This window comes from Rhamphochromis longiceps, linkage group LG14, assembly GCF_057381845.1.
Source record: "Rhamphochromis longiceps isolate RC_006_pf linkage group LG14, R_longiceps_female_GT1.1, whole genome shotgun sequence".
Classification (NCBI taxonomy): Eukaryota; Metazoa; Chordata; class Actinopteri; order Cichliformes; family Cichlidae; genus Rhamphochromis; species Rhamphochromis longiceps.
This window is the reverse complement of record NC_140570.1, coordinates 38,320,447-38,341,409: the sequence shown is the minus strand read 5'-3', so window position 1 is coordinate 38,341,409 and position 20,963 is coordinate 38,320,447. Positions and strand designations below refer to the sequence as shown.

At 41.9% G+C, this 20,963-nt stretch overlaps 1 protein-coding gene and 6 non-coding genes across 9 annotated transcripts in view; 3 read left to right on the top strand and 4 right to left on the bottom strand.

Moving 5' to 3' along the window:
• The window catches only part of LOC146654692 (calpain-9), a 34,896-nt gene that overhangs the window by 2,667 nt on the left and 11,266 nt on the right, over positions 1 to 20,963 (top strand). Inside the window, exons 2-16 of one of the 3 annotated variants that reach the window (XM_085379633.1) lie at positions 4,814 to 4,883; positions 6,110 to 6,228; positions 6,324 to 6,457; positions 8,834 to 9,005; positions 9,145 to 9,216; positions 9,397 to 9,488; positions 10,004 to 10,078; positions 10,376 to 10,536; positions 12,534 to 12,691; positions 13,586 to 13,794; positions 14,148 to 14,193; positions 16,195 to 16,269; positions 16,387 to 16,444; positions 17,580 to 17,644; positions 18,685 to 18,753. In XM_085379633.1, the coding sequence (XP_085235759.1) occupies positions 4,814 to 4,883; positions 6,110 to 6,228; positions 6,324 to 6,457; positions 8,834 to 9,005; positions 9,145 to 9,216; positions 9,397 to 9,488; positions 10,004 to 10,078; positions 10,376 to 10,536; positions 12,534 to 12,691; positions 13,586 to 13,794; positions 14,148 to 14,193; positions 16,195 to 16,269; positions 16,387 to 16,444; positions 17,580 to 17,644; positions 18,685 to 18,753 (1,575 nt within the window). Of the gene's footprint in view, positions 1 to 4,813; positions 4,884 to 6,109; positions 6,229 to 6,323; positions 6,458 to 8,833; positions 9,006 to 9,144; positions 9,217 to 9,396; positions 9,489 to 10,003; positions 10,079 to 10,375; positions 10,537 to 12,533; positions 12,692 to 13,585; positions 13,795 to 14,147; positions 14,194 to 16,194; positions 16,270 to 16,383; positions 16,445 to 17,579; positions 17,717 to 18,243; positions 18,264 to 18,684; positions 18,754 to 20,963 lie in introns of those variants that run through there. The other 2 variants (XM_085379632.1, XM_085379634.1) reach the window with 2 other exon arrangements.
• On the top strand, positions 549 to 621 carry trnak-uuu (transfer RNA lysine (anticodon UUU)). Its single transcript has one exon. It is a non-coding gene; the product is annotated as a tRNA-Lys (tRNA).
• Positions 10,795 to 10,867, bottom strand: trnak-uuu (transfer RNA lysine (anticodon UUU)). The gene has a single exon. It is a non-coding gene; the product is annotated as a tRNA-Lys (tRNA).
• Positions 13,112 to 13,184, top strand: trnak-uuu (transfer RNA lysine (anticodon UUU)). The gene has a single exon. It is a non-coding gene; the product is annotated as a tRNA-Lys (tRNA).
• On the bottom strand, positions 14,687 to 14,759 carry trnak-uuu (transfer RNA lysine (anticodon UUU)). Its single transcript has one exon. It is a non-coding gene; the product is annotated as a tRNA-Lys (tRNA).
• trnak-uuu (transfer RNA lysine (anticodon UUU)) lies at positions 15,965 to 16,037 on the bottom strand. Its single transcript has one exon. It is a non-coding gene; the product is annotated as a tRNA-Lys (tRNA).
• On the bottom strand, positions 18,141 to 18,213 carry trnak-uuu (transfer RNA lysine (anticodon UUU)). The gene has a single exon. It is a non-coding gene; the product is annotated as a tRNA-Lys (tRNA).

Below are 20,963 nucleotides of genomic sequence, written 5' to 3'. Positions count from 1 at the left end.
CAAGGCTCAGTGTTGTCCTTTAGTTCTATATTATCCTGCATCCGCTCGCTTTGCTTCTCTTCTTTCTGACTTGAGGGCTGGGCAGGATGCAGGGTGGGTGAGATTAAATCTGCTGCTAAACTCTGTGTTGGCTAAATATGTAAAATATGCAACTAAGGTATCTGAACAGGAAACAAAGAATGCAGCCTTTCTGTTCACTTGCTTTAATAGAATATAATGTACGGTATATACTATAGTTTGGCAGGTTTGTTTTATATTTGCTAATATATGTAAGATAAAACAAAATAACACGCATGTTCACGTTACACCGGTTAAGGCGCTCGTTAAAGTGATGGCTCACATTTCTGTCTTCACATGCAGAGTACTAATTTTGAGCATGTAACTTCTTGTTTCATGGTTTTATAACTCAGATCGTAGAGCTTCATGGTTCTAATGATTGACACTGATGAGATAATCACATCATCTCAGTGACTGATTGAGAGGTTTTGCATGTACCACGCTGGCTGAAGTTCAGTTTGACGATAGAGAGATTTCCCCTCCTTGCGGGAGCCTGGATAGCTCAGTCGGTAGAGCATCAGACTTTTAATCTGAGGGTCCAGGGTTCAAGTCCCTGTTCAGGCGATGTTGCTTTTAATCTGTTATAACACTGTCAAAGGGCCTGTTGTACCAATGGATTTACTGAGTTTATCTGAAGATGGTTGAACAGAAAAGATATCAAACAGCTAACTAAGCAAACACTTAACTCCTGTGTCATTCAAGTCTTTAGGACAAACATCGACCCGTAGTTACATTTTTGCAGCATTGCATTAAAATTGAGTTCCGGTTGTGGCATAAGTTACAAAGTAGATCTGACACAGAGGTATAATTCAGGTGTATAGCATCACACCAACCTTTGCCTTAACTGGAGGCACTTCTTTCAGAGTATCATGGAAACGCTCTTGACACATTAAAACTTGTTTACCTTAAAACATTCCCTTTGGCCAGTTTCAGGGTGTGTTCCATGTCTAGAAATAGATTTTATTTAGGTTTTCATGCTTAAAGCAGTGTAGTATTCATTAAGATTGAGTCACTGAGTTCCTATAGATAGATCACGGAGTCTGTACTGACTGTTATTGTACAAACTGTATCTACACAAGGCTTACTGCCTGAATGGAGCACGCAGGATGCAGTGGGCACAAACTTGCTTTCTGTGACTCAAAAGACTTCAGATGGCAGTGAAAAGAAAAATGTCAGAAGTTCTTTGTCTTTGGTCAAAACAGGAAGAGCTGGAAGCACGACAGAGGTGAAAGGACAGAGGTTTAAAGTCTGATCCAGTGTTTGCAAGAATAAAGATTAAAACAAAATCCTATAACCTGTATAGACCGATGCAAACAAAAGAAGACAGTTAAAGGCAGACATTTCTGAATGGGCAGGCTGTGCATTAGTACAACACACACTGATTTAGGGAGAAGGACACATGTCACAGGAACACCATCACACAGAGAGTTGTCCTTCCTCTTACGCTGCATTAAGCCAGTGTTGACAGAATGAGGCCATAAATCCTGCATCGCTCCCTCCTAAATCTAACCTCTGAGTAATTACCTCAGAGACGCTTGTCACTCGTGTGTTCACCATCGTAGTTTGACACCTCACTGTCCAGGAAATCCAAAGAAATCCTGTAACTGTGGACTCTTTACCACAGACATATGGATTAGACACATAATGTTACTCAATTAAGTCAAGTTTACTTTTAAAGCACTTTTTATTTTATTCCCATCATGCAAAAAGTAAAAAACAAACAAACAAACAAATACAACATACAAGTGCATGTAAGATTAGAAGGTTTTGCACATTAAAAAAATGAATGCTATAAGTGTTTAAAAAAATTCTATGTAGTGAGAGTAGAGGGCAGGTGTATGGGAGATGGAGGTAAGCTCAATAGAAACAACAGAATTCCTGTGTATGAATGAGATGTAAGAGTGAAGCTGCAAAGAGCAGAGGTAGTGAAGATGAGTCAGCCATCCAAAGCAATGCATACAGCACAAGAAGAGGGTGCAGACAGGGTGGAGTGGGAGAAGATGAGTGGGGGTGATTCGTAACAGTATGATAGCAGCAAGAGTCAAAGGGAAGGTTTCAAAGATGCTAGTGAGACCTGCTGTGAGGAATGGTTTGAAGAAGGTGACAGTCATGAAACGAGAAGCTGAGCTGAAGCTTTTAAGATTTTGACTGGGAGTGAGCAGGATGGACAGGATTAGAAATGAGTATATTATCCACACATTTATCTCATATCGTTAGCTCTTGATATCAAAGCCAACACGTAGTTACTAGGGGTGCAACGATACACAAAATTCACGGTTCGGTTCGGTTCGATACTTTGGTGTCACGGTTCGATATTTTTTCGATACAAAAAAATGTTCATGCCTTTTTAATTCGTCATTTATTAAAATTATAAATATATATTTTAACTCAAAAGTACAGTTTTTAAATTTAACCCTAACCCTTGTGCGTGTTTTTTATTTTGACAGCGAATGTGCACCTGCGGACCACTTATGTGCAGCCCTGGTTATATAGCTCATCATATCGCAGCCACAGAAATTCTTTTGTCCATGAAACCATAAAGCTGCACTTTCTTTTTGCCTTATAGTCTGATTTGTCATAACTTCTCCGTTTTGTGGTAAGCTTTTCTTTGGCTGTCACTTCTTCACCCTGACCTGTCTTATTTGGCTCAGCAGAACTAAAATATATGTCCTGCTGCTTTTACACACGCACTCACATAAGCTCAGCGATTCTCTGCGCGATCAACCTCTCACATGTTTAAGCTGCGGGAGATTTCACTTGTCATGTTTGCGTAGTAAGCTAACGATTAATAAGACGATGTCAGAGGAATTGGTGCACAAATTATCATCACTCACAGATCAGTGCTGTCGCTCTCTATACACAGTTCGCACGATTGCAAAGTGAAAGCAAATTCAAACGCGATTTCAATATGTCACATATTGACAGTGGCTCACTGATGCCAATGACATAATTAGCCAGCTACATTTCTGAAAGAATGCAAAAGCATTGACATATATTTTTCCTTCCTACAATAGCCCGACTGGAAAAATCGCTAGCTCCGGGACGTCGGGCTAGCGATATTGCAAGCCCTGTATCTGATTGAGGAATCACTCATCTTTGGAAAAGAGAGTTTATTACAGAGAAATGTCTCTTTCCAAAATAAAAGCTATACTATCCGCTTCTTCTGGGCTATATTCTCAGCAGCATAAGGAGAATCATGTGCTAACAGCTGTCTAAATGACTCGGCTAAAGTTAGTAGCATGCTTGTTGTTTTTGTCTGCTTCCACTTGTCTTTGTACTAGGATGATGTCGGCGTAAATGTGCAGTCATATTCGTTGTGTTCCCACTAGTGCTTTCAGGTTAATCTCGTTAAAATGACCTTAACGCCACAACACGGCAAATCTCCGTTAACGAGCTACCGCCGATCGCCCCGTGCATGGGGCTAGACGGCCAACACGTTAACGAGCTAACTGCGCTAACACACTAGCTCCCACCCATGTAATTGAGCATTGCGTGGCACATCCAACATACTGTTTTACTTTAGTCCATGACTCGCTTACCTTCAGGGTCATACGTCACATGAAAACCAAAATAATTCCAAACGCCAGATCTGAATGAGGGTGGGGGAGGTCCATGTTGCAAGGAGAGCTTAACTTCTGTCTCGCTAGCTTGCCCTGCGCTCTTCCCTCTGACGATGCTGTCTGTGTTGAGCGCTCAGTGGATCTGCGCTCGACAGTGCAGCCTAGGCGGAGTACTCGAACGCAGATTCACTGAGCGCTCAACACAGACAGCATCGTCAGAAGGAAAGTTGATAAAATAAATTACAAATTTTGTATTGTTCGATACATATGCATACCGAACCGAAAGCACTGTATCGAACGGTTCAATATCGATACGAATATCGTTGCACCCCTAGTAGTTACATTAACAGCTAATCATTTCAACTGCTAATATCCACATTTGTAGGTAAGAATTTGAACTGTTCCACTAACCATTAGAGCCTGGGCAGCTCTGTAGAAAAGCATCAGCCTTTTGATCCTGGGTTCAAGTTCCTGTTCATGCTTTGGGGTTTAAAAAATGTAAAGTATACTGTCTTTGCTGTGTTGTACCACACAGGTTACTTCAAGAACACGGTGCTCTATAGCTTTCACTCATAAAAAGGTGCCCATAGTTTTTTTTCACTGATTCCACCATTAATGTCATAATCAGGGGGGATTCTCTCATATCTGTTAACTATGTGCAACCTAGATAAGTGTAAACGTAGCAAACGTTGATGCCACACACATTTTTGAAGACTGCATATGCTGGTGAATACACAGACAGTTTTTCAAAGTGTTTGTACTGATAATAAGTCATAACTCTTTGCAATCTGAGCAAGTCCAAGTATGCGGACTGACTCGAGTCGCCACTAGAGGAAGTTGTGGGGACGTCATAGATCTCAGGTTATAATAAAAGTTGCTTCTTATCTTATCTCAGTTACTTTTGAATTGTCACACGAATGATCATTATTTATAAAAATTTGATATATTTTATTTATGCACCTTTAAACATTATATCATGATAAACACTGAACATTGGTGAAACTCATGTCAGTCTTCCTGTCTGACTCGGAGTCACACATCCGGCAGTGTGCCAAGTTTGTGCCACAATGTTCTGATGGATGAACTTTTATCTGCCTCTCCCTTTGGCTCTGCAGACAAGTCAGATCAAGTTTATTTGCGTTCATCTTCCTGCTCTTTCTTGTCTTTGTTTCAACCAATCATTGCTCTGTTTCCAGGAACTCTGTTCATCACCTCAGTTCATAGTAGATGGCGCAACGAGGCTGGATGTTCGCCAGGGGAAACTCAGTAAGTAGAGATCTCCTGTACTACTTAGTTGTATAAGCTAAGTATTTTCAGTTCAAGTGGACCTATTCTGCTCATTTCCACCACCTTTTCATTCTTGGACTCCACCAGAGCAGCTTTGCATGATTTGCTGTTCAGTCTAATCCTTCGCGTTGCCCACCGTCAAAAATAAGCTGCTATAGCTTATTTCTGACAGCCCTTGAACCCCAGGAGTGCACTGATGTGGTCACCAGAGCTGGCCCCACCCATTCAACATAGCACTACTGATTCCAGGAAATGCCCTGCAGCGTGTTTTACAGGCCTCCTAGAAATGCTAAGTCTGTTTTTGACAGGAGGGAGGGCAGGAGTCGGATAAAGACACAGCACAGATCCAGTCTGGATAAACAACCTCGTGCTGATGTTGATACTATTGTCCTGATTCAATTCAGTTCAGTTTAATTTTATTTATATAGTACCAAATCACAATAACAGTTGCCTCAAGGCACTTTATATTGTAAGGTAAAAACTCACTACAATAACACAGCAGAGAACTCCAACAAACACTCGACCCCCTATGAGCAAGAGCTTTGGCGACAGTGGGAAGGAAAAACTCCCTTTTAGCAGGAAGAATCCTCCAGCAAAACCAGGCTGTTCTGCTGGAAGATTATGTGTATAAACACATAATAAGTGGAAAATGTGACTAAAAAAAGAAATCCTCCAGCAGCCTACACCCTCAAACCAAGTTTTAAGACTAGTCTTAAACGTAGAGAAGATCAAAGAGATGCTGGAACCTCTCCCAGCTGACACTGGGTCACTTTGGAGGGTGGGAGGGGTGCACCCTGGAAAGAGTTCAGGGCCATTGAAACTGTGTATATCTCTGTTGCAGTACTTGCACTGGTGACTGGGTAAAATTAACTGAGCTGAGTGGCATCAAGGACAAAACAAATCGTATACAGTAGCTACATCAGATTGAGAACCTCAGGTCTTTTCTGTTCCTTCCACACAGGTGGGTCTGTGTCACACCCTGAAGACCAGGTTCCTCCTTCCTCAAATACAACAGTGCAAACAGCTCTCTGTATATGCTGTATGTCAGCGTTGAATAGCTGTTACACCCAGCACATAAAGGTTTAATGGAGACTGTAGGTGAAAGATGGTGCACGGCTGGAAGTGATTTAAAATGGAAAGAGGACCATCCAGCATTGTGCACTGAAGCTTTAAATGATGTCATGACCTACTTCATTCTTTTCCAGGTGACTGCTGGTTACTTTCGGCTATAGCGTCTCTCTCCATGAATCAATCGCTGCTCAAGAAGGTTGTGCCTCTGGGCCAGAGCTTCCAAGATGGATACAGTGGTTGCTTCACTTTCAGGGTACAAAAGCTCTGTTTAATATGCAGTTATCTTCTTCAAGTGAATTCTCAGCCTAAATCAGATGATATTCTCTCTCTCTTTCTCTCGCTGTGTAGTTCTGGCAGTACGGTCAGTGGGAGGAGGTACGGATCGATGACCTGCTGCCCACTGTGGACAACAATCTGATCTTCCTCAGCTCCCCAGAAAGACAAGAGTTCTGGAGCGCCCTGCTGGAGAAAGCCTACGCCAAGTGAGTCCCAGTCAGCCGCTGTCTAGGTGTTCATGTCTCACTGCACATTTCAGCCTCTCTGATAGACATTTGGTCTTCTTTTGCCTGTTACATAACCACAAATCCATATTCCATATCCATACGTTTCACCTAAACCCCTTAATTTTATCCAAAATTTTAGCATCATACTATGAATCTTTCCTGAATTCCAGGTCTTTCAAGTTCGAGTTTTCCCACCATTTCTGAGCCCTTCATAAGTATAGGAGATAATGACATGACAGCATGTGTTTTTCTGCTCAGAACGAATCACTGCTAGAAGATCAGCCTGGTGTCGTAATGTTAATAAAAAGGGAGAGCGTTCATATGCTGTAAGCTGCCACCTATCCCACACGGTGATATGACTAGGGATGGGTATTGATAAGATTTTCACGATTCCGATTCCATTTTCGATTCTGTTTAACGATTCGATTCTTTATCGATTCTCTTATCGATTCTTTTTAAAAAAGGAGAACACTAAGGTCGATTAGCTTAGAACTTTGTTTTATATCTTCTCTTTGAACAAGAAAGAAATTTAGGAGTAACATGGCCTTACAAACCCAACAGTGAGATCTTAAGAGATCCAGCCTACGGCTCTTCAGTGGGTCACGGGGTCCCCAGGAAAATAATTGTAAATGTAAAATAATAAAATAAATATTCTTCTGTAGCAATTACACATGAATATCCAGTAATGTCCCTGCCTACAATTAAACACATTCACTTACCGAAAATCATCTGCTGTGGCAAATGGGTTCAAGCCTTTGACCACAAACTTAGTCACTCCTCGGTGACATTGGTCTATCCTGGCCTGAAAGGAGACGCTACCAGTCGACTGCAGCGAGAACTGGCAGCATCTGAGCCAGACTCTGTCTGTCTCTCTCATCATGGTCACTAAATGCACAGTAATGGCAGGTTTGTAATAAGGCAGATCGCGCTAACATAATATGCACTGTTAGTTGATTATTTACCTGCCGCATTAACGGGAGAGGACGTGCAAACGTTAGCGCTGCTGCTGGGTTGAGATTCACGAGTCCGGAGCGGAATTAAAAACACGACATTCATTTAAGGTCATCACGTGTTTTGTGAGCAAATGCTTTTGCATATTCGCAGTGTTTCCTCCCTTAAATGAAGTATCTACTTTGCAAGTATTGCAAGTTGCCCTGTTGTCATCCGTTCTCGTAAAGTATAACCAAACTTTTGAGCGTTTGAGCCACCGTGTTTCCTGCCGGGTAAATGACGCTCCGCAACATGGTGACGTCATTCGGGGCGACTGGAATCGATAAGGGAATCGTTTGCAAAAATGGCAAACACTTCCAAGGAATTGAAACAGTGGGAACCGGTTCTCAACAAGAACCGGTTTTTGATACCCATCCCTAGATATGACGCTTGAAGAATCACCCAAACTATACTTTTTGAACGTCTTGATGCATTCTCAATCATCCAGGAAAGTAAATCTCCAAAAGCTGATTCTGTGGACGTAGCGTTTTGTGGGAGAAACGTTTCGTCACTCATCCAGGTGACTTCTTCAGTCTCAGCTGACTGCAAGTTTCCCCAAATCTTATAAACAGTGCATTTGCATAATGACTGAAACCAGCACACTGAAGGAACAATGGGCTGGGAGGTCAGTTTCTTAATCTTAATTATGCAAATTCTCATGACCATTGATCAACAACCACTGATCAATAACCATGAGTCCCATTCACAGAGAGTTGGGGAATGGCTGCAATCACAGGTACGCTACGTCCAGATGAACAGAATCAACTTTTGGAGATATACTTTTTGAAGTTTTGTCCAGTGAATTATCAGATACAAGACAAAACATGAAGGGTACAGGTGCTTATTTCTGTTCCTGTGTGTGATGTTATATCCCATGCTGCTGATGCTGAAAACTGAATTTAGAGGAAATAAAAAATATGTTGTTTTTTTTACATAGTGCCATGCGGAGTGAACATTTTCCAGGTTTTGTTGCATTTATATGGAAAAAAATAAATATGACTATATAGCAGCAAGAGAAATGATACAACAAATAAACATGTAAACATGCTGAAATGGGTAAATAGTAACTAACATCCAGTGTCTGTGTTTTAAAAGATTCTAAATTTTAGCATCTGTTCCTACTCAGAGTATTGTGGATAATTTGAGCATCTGTTCTTCACACTTTAAGAACAAGTAGTTGATAAGTGAGTGAAAAAGTGGGCATAACAATGATAAGGATAATAATAATATCTCAAACATTAAATGTCCCATTGTTCAAACCTTTCCTGGGCAGATTTGTTAGTCAGAGTTCAGTTAGAAAGACAAATTCAGGAGATCTTTAGAAAACCGTTCAGAAAACCTCTGATATTTCCCTTTCTGTCCCAGGTTGAAGGGTGGCTACCGAGCTCTGGACATGGGCTTCCCTCATGAGGCCATGGTGGATATGACGGGCGGGGTGACAGAGGTTTTACAGGTGGCCTCACTTCCCAGAGACTTGCCGACCTTCCTCAGACACCTGCTGGTCAGAGGAGCACTCATCAACTGTGCCAACTGCCAGGTACCGTAAGAACCTGTGAGGGATGATTTAGATCTGAACCTGTTGGGAAACACGGAGGCGTTCCTGCACTCATTTATGAGTCATATTGTTTGTTTTCCTTCTGTCCTCACTGTGGTTGGTTGGCTTTTCCCCCCTCCAGGGTCCTCTGGAGCACAGGAATGAACTGGGAATCATGTTTAGACATGCCTACGCTCTGACTGCAGTGGATAAGGTAACTGTCACTGAACACGGCCAAGAAATGTTCATAAGTCCTAATTACACATAAATACAGATGTGAATCTCAAAAGCAGGACAAATTAAATGCAGTGTTTCTGTATCTTAAGTAGAAATCTAAATGACTCACAGCTGCTCTTCACTGCACTCTCACCTGATTTGCCTCCTCTCCTGCCAGGTGAGGACGACACTCGGCACTGAATATCTGGTGCGAATCCTCAACCCTTGGGGCAACACAGAGTGGGAGGGGCCCTGGAGTGACTTCAAAGGGTATGAAGATCATCCAATGAGCAGTGCTGAATAAAACTTACTCTAAATTTAAATCCTTTCAGTCAACTCAAAAATGGCATCAGAAGAAGAAGTAGCTGGTAATGCATAGGAGGAAGTGAGGGGAGTGAATGGGCTAATCGCAGTAATCGTGGGCCATCGTGCAGAGCACAGATCACAGTTTCTTGTGGTTCGTGGTTTTTATTACTGTTGTCTAAAGTCAAATGTGAGATTAAAATTGAGTGTCTTGTGAAAAAAAAAAGACACTGAACAAAGGGAAGTACAAAATCACAGAAAATAACATAACAACATCTTAAGGCTGTGAGAAAATTGGAAAAAATAGTTTAATAATCTTAAAATAATTTATGCGTTTGCACTGATCTCATAGCTCAATTTACTGCCTCTTTAATCTGAATCCATGAGGTCACATACAAACCAAAATGTCACCTTACTAACTCCCCTTCTTGAGTACATACTTCACACATTTACAGCACGTTTACAAACCTCTGTGTTTGCAGTCAAGAGTGGAAAACGGTGAGCATCGAGGAGCAGAAACGACTCGGCAGAGTCAGACAGGAGGACGGAGAGTTCTGGTGAGTTTATCGTAATGTCATACCAGCGACTGTCACACAACTTTTATGGGGCCCCCCTGTGGCTGTTCCTGCTCATTACAGGGTAGATACTCAGCAGGGATGAATGAAACGGTGACAACGATGATTAAAACGACACCAATATTTCCAAACAGAGCAGATGAGATGATTGCAGTGAAGAAACCAAATGTGTCTTTGTTTTTGAACTTGGATGTGCCAATGCTATTCAAACACATTAAGTATTTACAGACGAAGGAAATCTGTTTGACCAGTCGCCCTGTTCCTCTCTCTCTCTGTCAGGATGTCGGTGTCGGACTTCCGACAGAACTTCGAGGTGATGGAGGTCTGTCACCTGACGGAGGCTCTCGGTGAACCAGGCTCCAGCATGTTGCCTTTGAGCTGCATTATGCATCATGGCAACTGGGCGCCGAATATCACAGCAGGAGGCTCTCCTCAAGGAGGTAAGACGGGTGATGACGTGTGTCAAATGTTTTGTGCCTCACTCTTAACTCTGAACCGCACAAGCCCAGAAGCTGGTTTTAAAACTGGAGATAAAGCTGGGATATTTAAAACTAGACAGAAGTTCACCTCAACTATCACAACTGAATTTAAGAGTAGGGGCCAATCTGGCGAACAGTTAGTTTCATGTGTTAATTAGTCACTATTAGTCTTAATCTTTGCGTTTGCTGGCAGTGATCAGAGAGTCTTTAAAAGAGCCACGCCTGAACAGGGACTTGAACCCTGGACCCTCAGATTAAAAGTCTGATGCTCTACCGACTGAGCTATCCAGGCTCTGAAGGTTGTGTAGTGCACTCTGATTTTAGCATCAAATATGACGAAAAATACAAGAACAATGTTTTAATATTTCTTGCAGCCGACACAAAGGAGTCTCTCCTGAGAGTCAATTTTAACTGATGCTCACCAGGGAAAGACCAAAACTTTAGCGCCTCCTGCTGCCTGTGGACAGATTCCTCAGGCATCTTCCAGAAATGGTCACACTCTTTTCTGCACAATTTTTCAGTAGGTGCAGTTTTTTTTCTTGTTGTCTAGAAAATACAATACTAGTCCAAAGTTTTAGAACACCCCAATTTTTCCAGTTATCTATTGTAATTCAAGTTGTTCAAGTCCAACGAATAGCTTGAAATGGCACAAAGGTAAGTGGTGAACTGCCAGAGGTTTAAAAAAGGTAAGGTTACCCAAAACTAAAAAAAGGAATTTCAGAATTATACAAAAAGGGCTTTTTGTATAAACCACATACCATAGTATTATACAGAATAAGACAAAGAGACTTGCCTGGGCCATGAAACACCGCTGTGAGAGGCACCCTGAACCAAAACGGCTACCACAGCATTCTGCAGCGCCATGCAGTACCCTCTGGTATGCGCCTAGTTGGTCAGGGGTTCATCCTACAGCGGGATAATGACCCAAAACATAATCCAAGCTATGCCAGAACTCTTGAAAACACGGAGTGTCCAGCACAGTCCTCCATACTTAAACCTCATCGAGCTGGTTTGGGATGAACTGGACAGAAGAGTGAAAGCAAAGCAACCTACAAGGTCCACATTTATGGGAACTTCTGCAACAAACAGATTGATTTCTATTGTAGAAAGAATGCTACGGGTGTGTTCAGCTGTTATATCTGGTGGCTACTTAAAGGTTAGAATACATTTTGGTCTATGAATTGATTCCATGATTTCTTTTTGAACTCCAATTGCTTATTTGTACTATGCTTTCATTTCAGAGTGCAATCAGACATTAAACGGCATAATTGCTGGAAAAATCGGGGTGTTCTCAAACTTTTGACCTGCAGTGTATTTCGTTCCAGTCTCGAGCATAAATTATCAAGACGTAAGAAGTGAAGCACCTTTGTAACTGTGAACAATGAGAGTTAAACCTGAAGTTTCCCCTCTAATCCCTCTGTGCAGCACAGGTCTCTGACACGCCTGTCTGTCTGTTCCCAGATGCAGTTTTTTTTCTTTAATTTTATGTGACAGTCTTTGTTTCACTTGTACATTATGTAATATATTACATTTGACGTGCAGCACTCAGAAATAATCCTTGTGCTTTTGTTTGAGATCTCTGACTGTATAATGTTTATGAAGGATTCTGTAACTCTCAACAAGCTGAGACGAGCTTATTTGTACAGTCTTTAATAACAGAGCTGCAGTTTTACAGGTAGACCAAGTTTTGATATCAGACACTGCCAGGTAAACAGTTAGGAATATAGCCACACAGATCACACGCATGGAGTCTGGTTTTGGGTAACTGGGCTTCCCGTGATCCTGTTCTAGGTCTGTTAGCTTCTGTTTAAAGATCTTTGGACAGAGGACCAATAAATTGTACATTTGGAGGCAGTTAAATCAGGTCCAGCTTGGAACATGAAAAAAATAAATTATGAAAAGAAATGTTAAAAGTTACACACGATAGGAAAACTAACAGTGTGTTTGTGTGTGTGCAGGTTGGTTCTATCAGAATCCCCAGTTCTACTTTGTTCTGTCAAAGGCGGACCAAAACCCCGACAGCGCTCAGAAGACCTGCTCCTTCGTTTTGGCTCTGATGCAGAAACACCAGAGACGAAGAGGCATTAGTCTAGCCATCGGCCTTCACGTATACCCGGTATAGTCACGCACACGGGGTCTGGTGTTTAAATGAAAGGCATAAACGTGATAAAAGTCCTGCCCAATGGCTCTTCTCTCTTTGGACTGACTTCCTGAATAGCGCAGTAGTTGCTATTATTTTTATTCCTATATGAAGGTATTATTGCGATATTTAGTTCAGCTTGGAAGCTGCTATTTCACAGAGCAGAAAGTGAACATGGACGGTTTTATTAGATAGTTTTATTCCTCTGAAATTTCAATCGATGTGCTGTTTATTCATATTAAGGTGCTTCTTTGGAGAATGATTACAGACTGCGAGGCTGTCAGACTGACTATATTTGAAATGTCATCGGTATGAAGGCGCAAGCAGATATTTTGAGGAAATGTCTCTTGCTTAGTTTATGGCCATATGTTGGAAAGCAGGTCTTTCTTGTCAGGAGCCTGGATAGCTCAGTCGGTAGAGCATCAGACTTTTAATCTGAGGGTCCAGGGTTCAAGTCCCTGTTCAGGCGATGTTGCTTTTAATCTGTTATAACACTGTCAAAGGGCCTGTTGTACCAATGGATTTACTGAGTTTATCTGAAGATGGTTGAACAGAAAAGATATCAAACAGCTAACTAAGCAAACACTTAACTCCTGGGTCATATGTAGCTAAAAACAAAAGTTGGAAACGTTCACCTGAAGAAGTTAAGGGACCCAGTGATCAGTAGTTTATATCAAAACGTGTTACCAAGGTGACTGCTAGGTGTTGAGACTTGCCCCTAAAAGGACGTCAATAAAAGCTGAACATATTTGGTTAAACTGTTTAGATCAGAAAGCGTCTGAAAAGCTGTTAAAGTTTCTAAACTGTACTTGAAGCAGTAACTGTGGATGAGGAAGGGCTGGTGTAAATGAGTGTGCGCTGTCTCTCCAGGCCCATCCTAAGAATACGTACCTGTCCCGTGAGGACCTGAGCGTGCTCCGCCCAGTCCTCCACAGCCCCCAGTATGTCGCACGGCGGGAGGTTGTTCTTCGTGGCTCGCTCCCACCGGGTTGCTACATCATCATCCCCTCCACCGCCGAGCCTAATCAGCAGGGAGCCTTCCTCCTGCGGGTGCTGGCGGAGCAGGGCAACAATGCCACGTGAGTCATGGAGTTCTGTTGCCGTCTTGTTGTTGTGTAAAACCGGATGTGGAGAGCGAGGGGCGGACCAGACTGTGAAAGCATTCATGAACGGCCTGTGATCGACAAGTCGTTAGCAAATGAGCACACCCTGAATAATCCTCTTTTCTGAAACACAGAATGAATTTACAAATTTAACTTCATTTTATATGAAATTTCTTTAAATGTATTTTTACTGTGGTCACACAGGAAGGGAGCTGGGAGGTGTTTTCCCATCGTTAGTCCTTTTGAATGAAAGTCACCAGAATAAAAAGCAGGTTTAAATGGAAGCTGACTTCTCTATATTTTTTTGATTGTTTTGGTTTTTGTTACAGACCAGCTCGAAAACCATCAACAGAAGACATCACATCAGTAACAGAGGTAAACCAATCAGCAGTTAATTTAATAGACTCAAACCAGTGCGAGCTGCAGATGTGAACTCTGATGGAAGTGTGTCTGTAGAGCCTTTAATATTTTGGAAGCTAAATTTAAGGTTTCTCTTTAGAAAAACTTTTATCCAGATTATTAGATTAAAGATTATGAAACAGAGGAGCACATAATTGCATTACTTGGAATAAGCAAAAAATAAAAATAAAGAAAAGAAAATATTTGTATTAAATGTCTTAAAAATGTTTGAATAAATCCATCTAGAAGTAACTTAGCAGCTGTCTGGTTGTGCATTTTGAAGCCTACCCAAATGTGGAGAGTGCAGAAGCTTTTTTTGGTGCTCATTAGGACAACAAATGCTCCTACAGTGCATTACATAGGTCCTCTGTCAGTTAGGCTTCAACTTCAGGCGCTGCTTTTTGTTATAGTGGACTGAAAATGACTGCGTTAAGTGCAGAAAACCTGCACATTTGTCTTAAAGCTAGTCCGCCTGAACAGGGACTTGAACCCTGGACCCTCAGATTAAAAGTCTGATGCTCTACCGACTGAGCTATCCAGGCCCTGCCTGAACTCAGAACTATGTGAATATTCACAAGTGGTGAATACGCTGGACTGATAATGAAATGTAACGAAATGCTGACGGTTTCTAAAAGACTGTCTAATCTAGGGTTTTGTCAACTTTCTCACCGACGGCACGTACACAGACACGCCGTCGGGGCTGAAAGCCGACAGCTCACAGATTTGGAAGCTGCAGGTTTTGTCTCTCTCCAACCAAAATTCACAGAACCAGCAGCAAATGAAGATCCAGACTATCCTTCATGTTTGAAAAACATCGTCATGAATTCCCTTAGTTTTGCGGTTTTGCTTCCACCGTGATAAAATAACACTTCATGCACATTATTCTGCATTATTTGCTTGCTTATTACGCACCAGCTTATCGTCGTGTACGCCGCAGTTGGTCATTGTTTTTTTTTTTTGTTCTTTTTGTTTTGTTTGTTTGTTTGTTTTTCCAAAAATGACTTCTGACAAGAAAGCCTCATTTCTGCTGTTTAATACCAAAGAAATGTAAACTTTTTAAAATGATGCCAATTTGCAAAACTTGTAGCTGCATCTGTAATCAAACCTCTGTAACTTTGCAGCATCAGGTAATGTTCAGATGTTGATTCATGGTTTTCTTCAGTTTTTGATCTACTGCAGAATATTTTTAAGGTTAGCTGCTATAAAAAACCAGGCCAGGAAAATCTCCTTCATGTTTTCCAGTTTTATTCTCAGTTATTTTGACATAAAAGCATCTGCTGTGATGCTCACACATCTGATGAAGTCTAACAAGTGTCAGTACTGATAAATTATCAGAATTATAATATTTCTGACTGTCTGAGTCAAAATTGAATCGAATCGGGACCTTGTGAATCGGAATCGAATTGATTATAGAAATCATTGACGAGACCCGTTCCCAGTGAGTGTCGAGCCAGATGGCATTAGCTTCCACTTTGAACCACATCATGTGCTTTTTGCAGACAAGGTGGTTCTGTTGGCTTGCTCAGGTAGCGGCCTTCAGCTGGCACTGGAACAGCTGAGCTTGAAGCGGTAGGAATGAGAATAAGCGCCTCAAAATCTGAGGCCTCAGATTTCAGCTGGAAAAGGGAAAGCGGAGGAAATGGAGTATCTCCGGATCTTGTTTACGAGAGAGGGGAGTGGGGAGCAAGAGATTGACAGACGGAGTTGGCCAAACCTGAGCTAGAGATTAGAGTTTTAAAACACACATCGCCTGAACAGGGACTTGAACCCTGGACCCTCAGATTAAAAGTCTGATGCTCTACCGACTGAGCTATCCAGGCTCTCCTTCCAGCTGCCTGACAGCTGTTTGACGTTTCTGTGGTCTTGTAGTGGCCAGGTGAAGATTTTTGATCTAATAAAAGTATTGACAACTTACGAGGATGGAAATAAATAATGAGATATGCAGCGTGTTCATTTACTTTGTGTTTCTCCCGCCAGCTTTCATTTCCTCACCAAGCTGCCCTCCCTTCACCTCAGGCCATCAGACAGTTATTTCAGAAACACTGCAACAAGGTGAGATTGAAGCACACAGCTGCCTGTTCTTGCCCTGCCATTACTGGTTGATATAAGAGGTTTTAACAGAAGTAGTGAAACACTGACCCCTTTATGTCTTTTTTGTGTCATAAGAAGGGATTTTGCAAACCACTGCACCTCTACAAACTTCTGACTGAGGCCATTCAGGGTGGAGGTCAGTAATCCTGCTGTTCATCCTGCTTGTTCAGTCATATCTCTTTCAGCAGACGATTGTTTCAAAACTTCAGTCATCTGAACTCCGTCCAAAAAAGAAAAGTAAATAACCTCAAAAAGCTAGCATTATGCTAACTAGCCTCCAGGTTAGGTGATGCTGCTACTGAACTCCAACAGGTGCTGGTAAAAGCATAGACTGGATGTAAAAGATGGACATAGACTATTTTATTTTTAGTGGGGTGACCTGGTTGAGGGTGTAACATTGAGCATTACACCCTGATATAAAGCCCGTGGCTATTTAGAAATGATGGTGGCTCAGGAGCTGAGGAAGTCAGAGTTGGTCTGTGTACGCCCCACAACACGCAGAGCTTCTGCCAAAAACAAAGTTTTGGGTGATTTTTGCATTTTGCAGAACTGCTGCATGTCTACTTTAGAGTTTTCTCACTTACAGAGCCCCACACCCACCACTACTGAACTGCCTGTTTAGGGTTCATTAACATAACAACATCAGCATTCACACCAATGATTGGAGCGAGACTTGGCTGCGTCTACACTAATCCGGATAAATTTGAAAATGGTGTTTTCGTCTAAAAATGCTCCACACTATCGTTTTCAATGGTTTCTGAACAGCTGTTCATCCACACTGAAACGACTGAAAACGCTTACGTTCCTGTACTGCGCATGCGTGAAACGTAAGATGGTTTGACCTGCGTGATTTCCATCTGCTGTTTATTTACTTTTCCGTCGCGGCAAAATGTTGAGGAGAAGCACCGAGTTTTTTAAATGGACTAACAATGAGGTGGTCGTTGCTGCGAGTAACACAAAAGTAGCAAAGTTGCAAAAGCGAGTGAGAATCAAGAATGTGAAGAAATCTGGAGCATGTACAGACTGATATTAATCTTTAAGAGAGCTGTCAGCGTTTTCAAAAAGCTCAAGTTTTCCTTGACCAAAAACGCCGTCTCAGTTTTCAATTTTCTCAGTTTGCGTTTTCAAACGAAGACGTATTAGTGTGGACATGGCTTTAAACATCTGTTGGTATTTACGGTGAAGAAAAACACCCAGCCTCACACACTGCTTTGGCCTTTTTACATCAGGTCTGTATGTCTGTGTTAAAATGTTCCCTCTGCTGTGTTCAGTGCTGGCAGGAAGCGAGAAGTACTTGGCTTTGGAGCAGTGCAAGAGCCTGGTGGTCCTCATGGATGTATCCTTAAAAAACACACAAGAGTGTGACACAGGCAGACGACCTGCGTGATGAGAGTGTTTGCAGTACTCGGTAATATGTCATAACCACAGCATGCAGTTTTTCTCTTTGTGAACATTTCCAAACAATTCCAAATTAGTGTTCATAGTTAAAAAGAGCATAAACCATTTACAATTGGCAGGTAAAAGCAAAAGAAAGAGGGGGAGAGGTGGAGATGTGTTTTTTTCCCTGCCCCATTAAAATAACTCAGCTGTCTGAGCACTGCAACAAGAGACTTTTGATCAAATGAAAATGTTTTTGATTCTAAAAAAAAGCTGTTTTATCACAAAAAGCCTTCCTCCTGTTGTGCTGTTGGAGTATCATGAGCTGGTTTTACACTTCAGCTCTAATAATATGTAATTATTTATGGCAGGACACCAGCTAGTTTTTATATAGTGAAGTTAATTGACATTAACTACAGCTGGTAGTGATTGAGCACCTTGATTTAAGAGAGCCACACCTGAACAGGGACTTGAACCCTGGACCCTCAGATTAAAAGTCTGATGCTCTACCAACTGAGCTATCCAGGCTCTAATGATCCTTTCACATGTGTGTTATAGGCAAGGAGCCGTGAGACCCCAGTAAAACGTCTGGTGTGCATAACTGAAAGTAAGAGCTTTAGATAATGTGTAGAGAGCCACAGCTTTTAGTCACACTCACAGCCAAACCTGTAGAAAAGGATTTCAAAAGAAAATTTGTTTAAAGTTTATCATGTAATCAAAAATTTGTATAAGAAAACTACAGATGAATGAATGACTGTGAGAGCTGCAGGTAATGTCGAGCATTAATATAAGACCAAGATCGTCACAATTTCCCCCCAAAAAAATTGTTTTTGTGCGCAGAAGTCTAATCTGTGATGAATCCAAAGTCGTTTGCTGATAAATTCGTACCCTTCACACATCTGTTACCGGCAGACTCTCAGCAGCCTGTCAGCTCGGTGTCCTCCGAGGCCTGTCGGGATATTTCTGGGTTAATTTCTTTGACCTGAGAATTTTCTCCAGAGCCAAGGCATCGCTCAGCTAAACTGGCCCGAGTTCCAGAGTCTTTGGGACAAGATCAGGAGGTGGACGGTAAGATCATCACCAGCAACATCAACAACACTGCTAACATTGTGGTGGTAGCAGAAGCTGAATGCAACTGGCGATCTCACTCCTTACACGAACTCTCAATTTTTAAGTCTTGTTAAACTCCTCTTTTCAGGAGAGACCAAAATAAATGCAAGAACGTGTCTGAACTAGAGCCACAGAACACGTTTTCATTGGTTCTGTGTGAATTACACTTTAAAAAATATATAAGTGCATAGAAAAATGCTGCAAAATGTATTTAATGAGTTTTTGAAAATGGTCCAAAAGGAACTTTGGGGAGAAAATAACTCATCATTAAGTAAAACCATCACAGCTGTTCACATTAAAACCAACAAATCTACACTTTTTTCTAGCTTCTAGTGTTTGTTATGCAAACTTCAAAATACATATCCATATTAAAATAATACAAATCACTGCAGAGCCCGTGCTGTAGTAGCTGACGTCCGCGCACTGTGTATCTGTAAATGTACAAATAATTGCAGTATTATCCATGTGCCAGACAATATACTGCATTTACTCCATATACTGTATTACTACCAAAGAGACGGTTGTGGAGGTCACCGTTGAGGCATAATCAGGCACATTTCTGCGACACCATATGTCCAGATATAGTCTAGAATACACTAAAAATAAACATTTAAAACATAAAAACGATTATAACAGACAAACTCAGTCTGGAAACCAACTAATTTGAAAGAAACCAATGCTGAAAATAAAATAACATCTGTAAAACTTTTCCAGCTCTGATTCTGTTGTGATGACATCAGGAAGCACTGTGATGCAATCTGAAGCCTATATTTGTTGCACCGGATAACACTGGACATATTTTACTCTCAGAAAACTGCCACAGAAACATAAAATGATTCAAGCAAAAAGGTGGACAAGTCCAACCAGCAGCATCAAGTTATGTGACACAAAATGTGCCCCACGCCTTCCAGGGTGGGATTACTAAAAGGGAAAGTGTATGTTTGTGCGAATGCAGAGTAGACCATGGATGCTCGCTGCTGTCGCAGTTTTTTTTTTCCAACAATATCTTTATTGCGTTTCAAAATTACATACAGAAATTGGAGTACTTCCACAGCAAAGGAAACATCCAGGGCAGCTAAATTATTGTATAACAGTCAATCGCCCTCCCTTGCAAATCAGACACTTATAAGATGTTAGAGAGCAACAGTTAAGTGGAAGTACAAACTATATCACCTGTAAATAATAACTTAGTCAAACAAAGGAAAAGGAAAACACAACCCCAACCCCCCCCCCCCCCCAAAAAAAAAAAAAATTTTTTATATATATATATATATATATATATATATATATATATATATATATATATCCATAGGTCCCTCATCCTATTCATCCTATTGAGGGCTGACCACAGCGACCTCCCTGAACAGGGTCCAGTAACCATCACAGTGGCAGATATCCAAGAAAGGGTCTCCAGTATGAAGAGTTGGACAGCACCAGGGCCCGACATGGTTCACGCCTACTGGCTGAAGAAGCTGACTGCACTCCACGAGCGTCTGGCAGCACAAATGAACCAGCTGCTAGTTAACGAGAGACACCCGGAATGGCTAACTGAAGGCCGGACGGTCCTGATCCCCAAGGACCCCAAGAAGGGACCGGTCCCCTCCAACTACCGACCAATAACCTGCCTCAGTACTACATGGAAGCTCCTGTCAGGCATCATATCGGCTAAGATGAACAGGCACATGGGTCAATACATGAGCGGGACACAGAAAGGAATTGGCAAGAATACCAGAGGCGCAAAACACCAGCTACTGGTAGACAGAACAATCAGCCGAGACTGCAAGACCAGACTGACCAACCTGTGCACTGCCTGGATTGATTACAAGAAGGCCTATGACTCAATGCCCCACAGCTGGATACTGGAATGCCTAGAATTGTACAAGATCAATGGGACCCTAAGAGCCTTCATCAGGAACTCAATGGGGATGTGGCGTACAACACTAGAGGCCAACTCCAAGCCGTTAGCACAAGTCACCATCAAGTGCGGGATCTACCAAGGAGATGCTCTGTCCCCACTGCTGTTCTGCATAGGCCTGAACCCCCTCAGTGAGATCATTAACAAGACTGGCTACGGATACCGACTACAGAATGGAGCAGTTGTCAGCCACCTCCTGTACATGGATGACATCAAGCTGTATGCCAAGAGTGAACGAGACATCGATTCACTG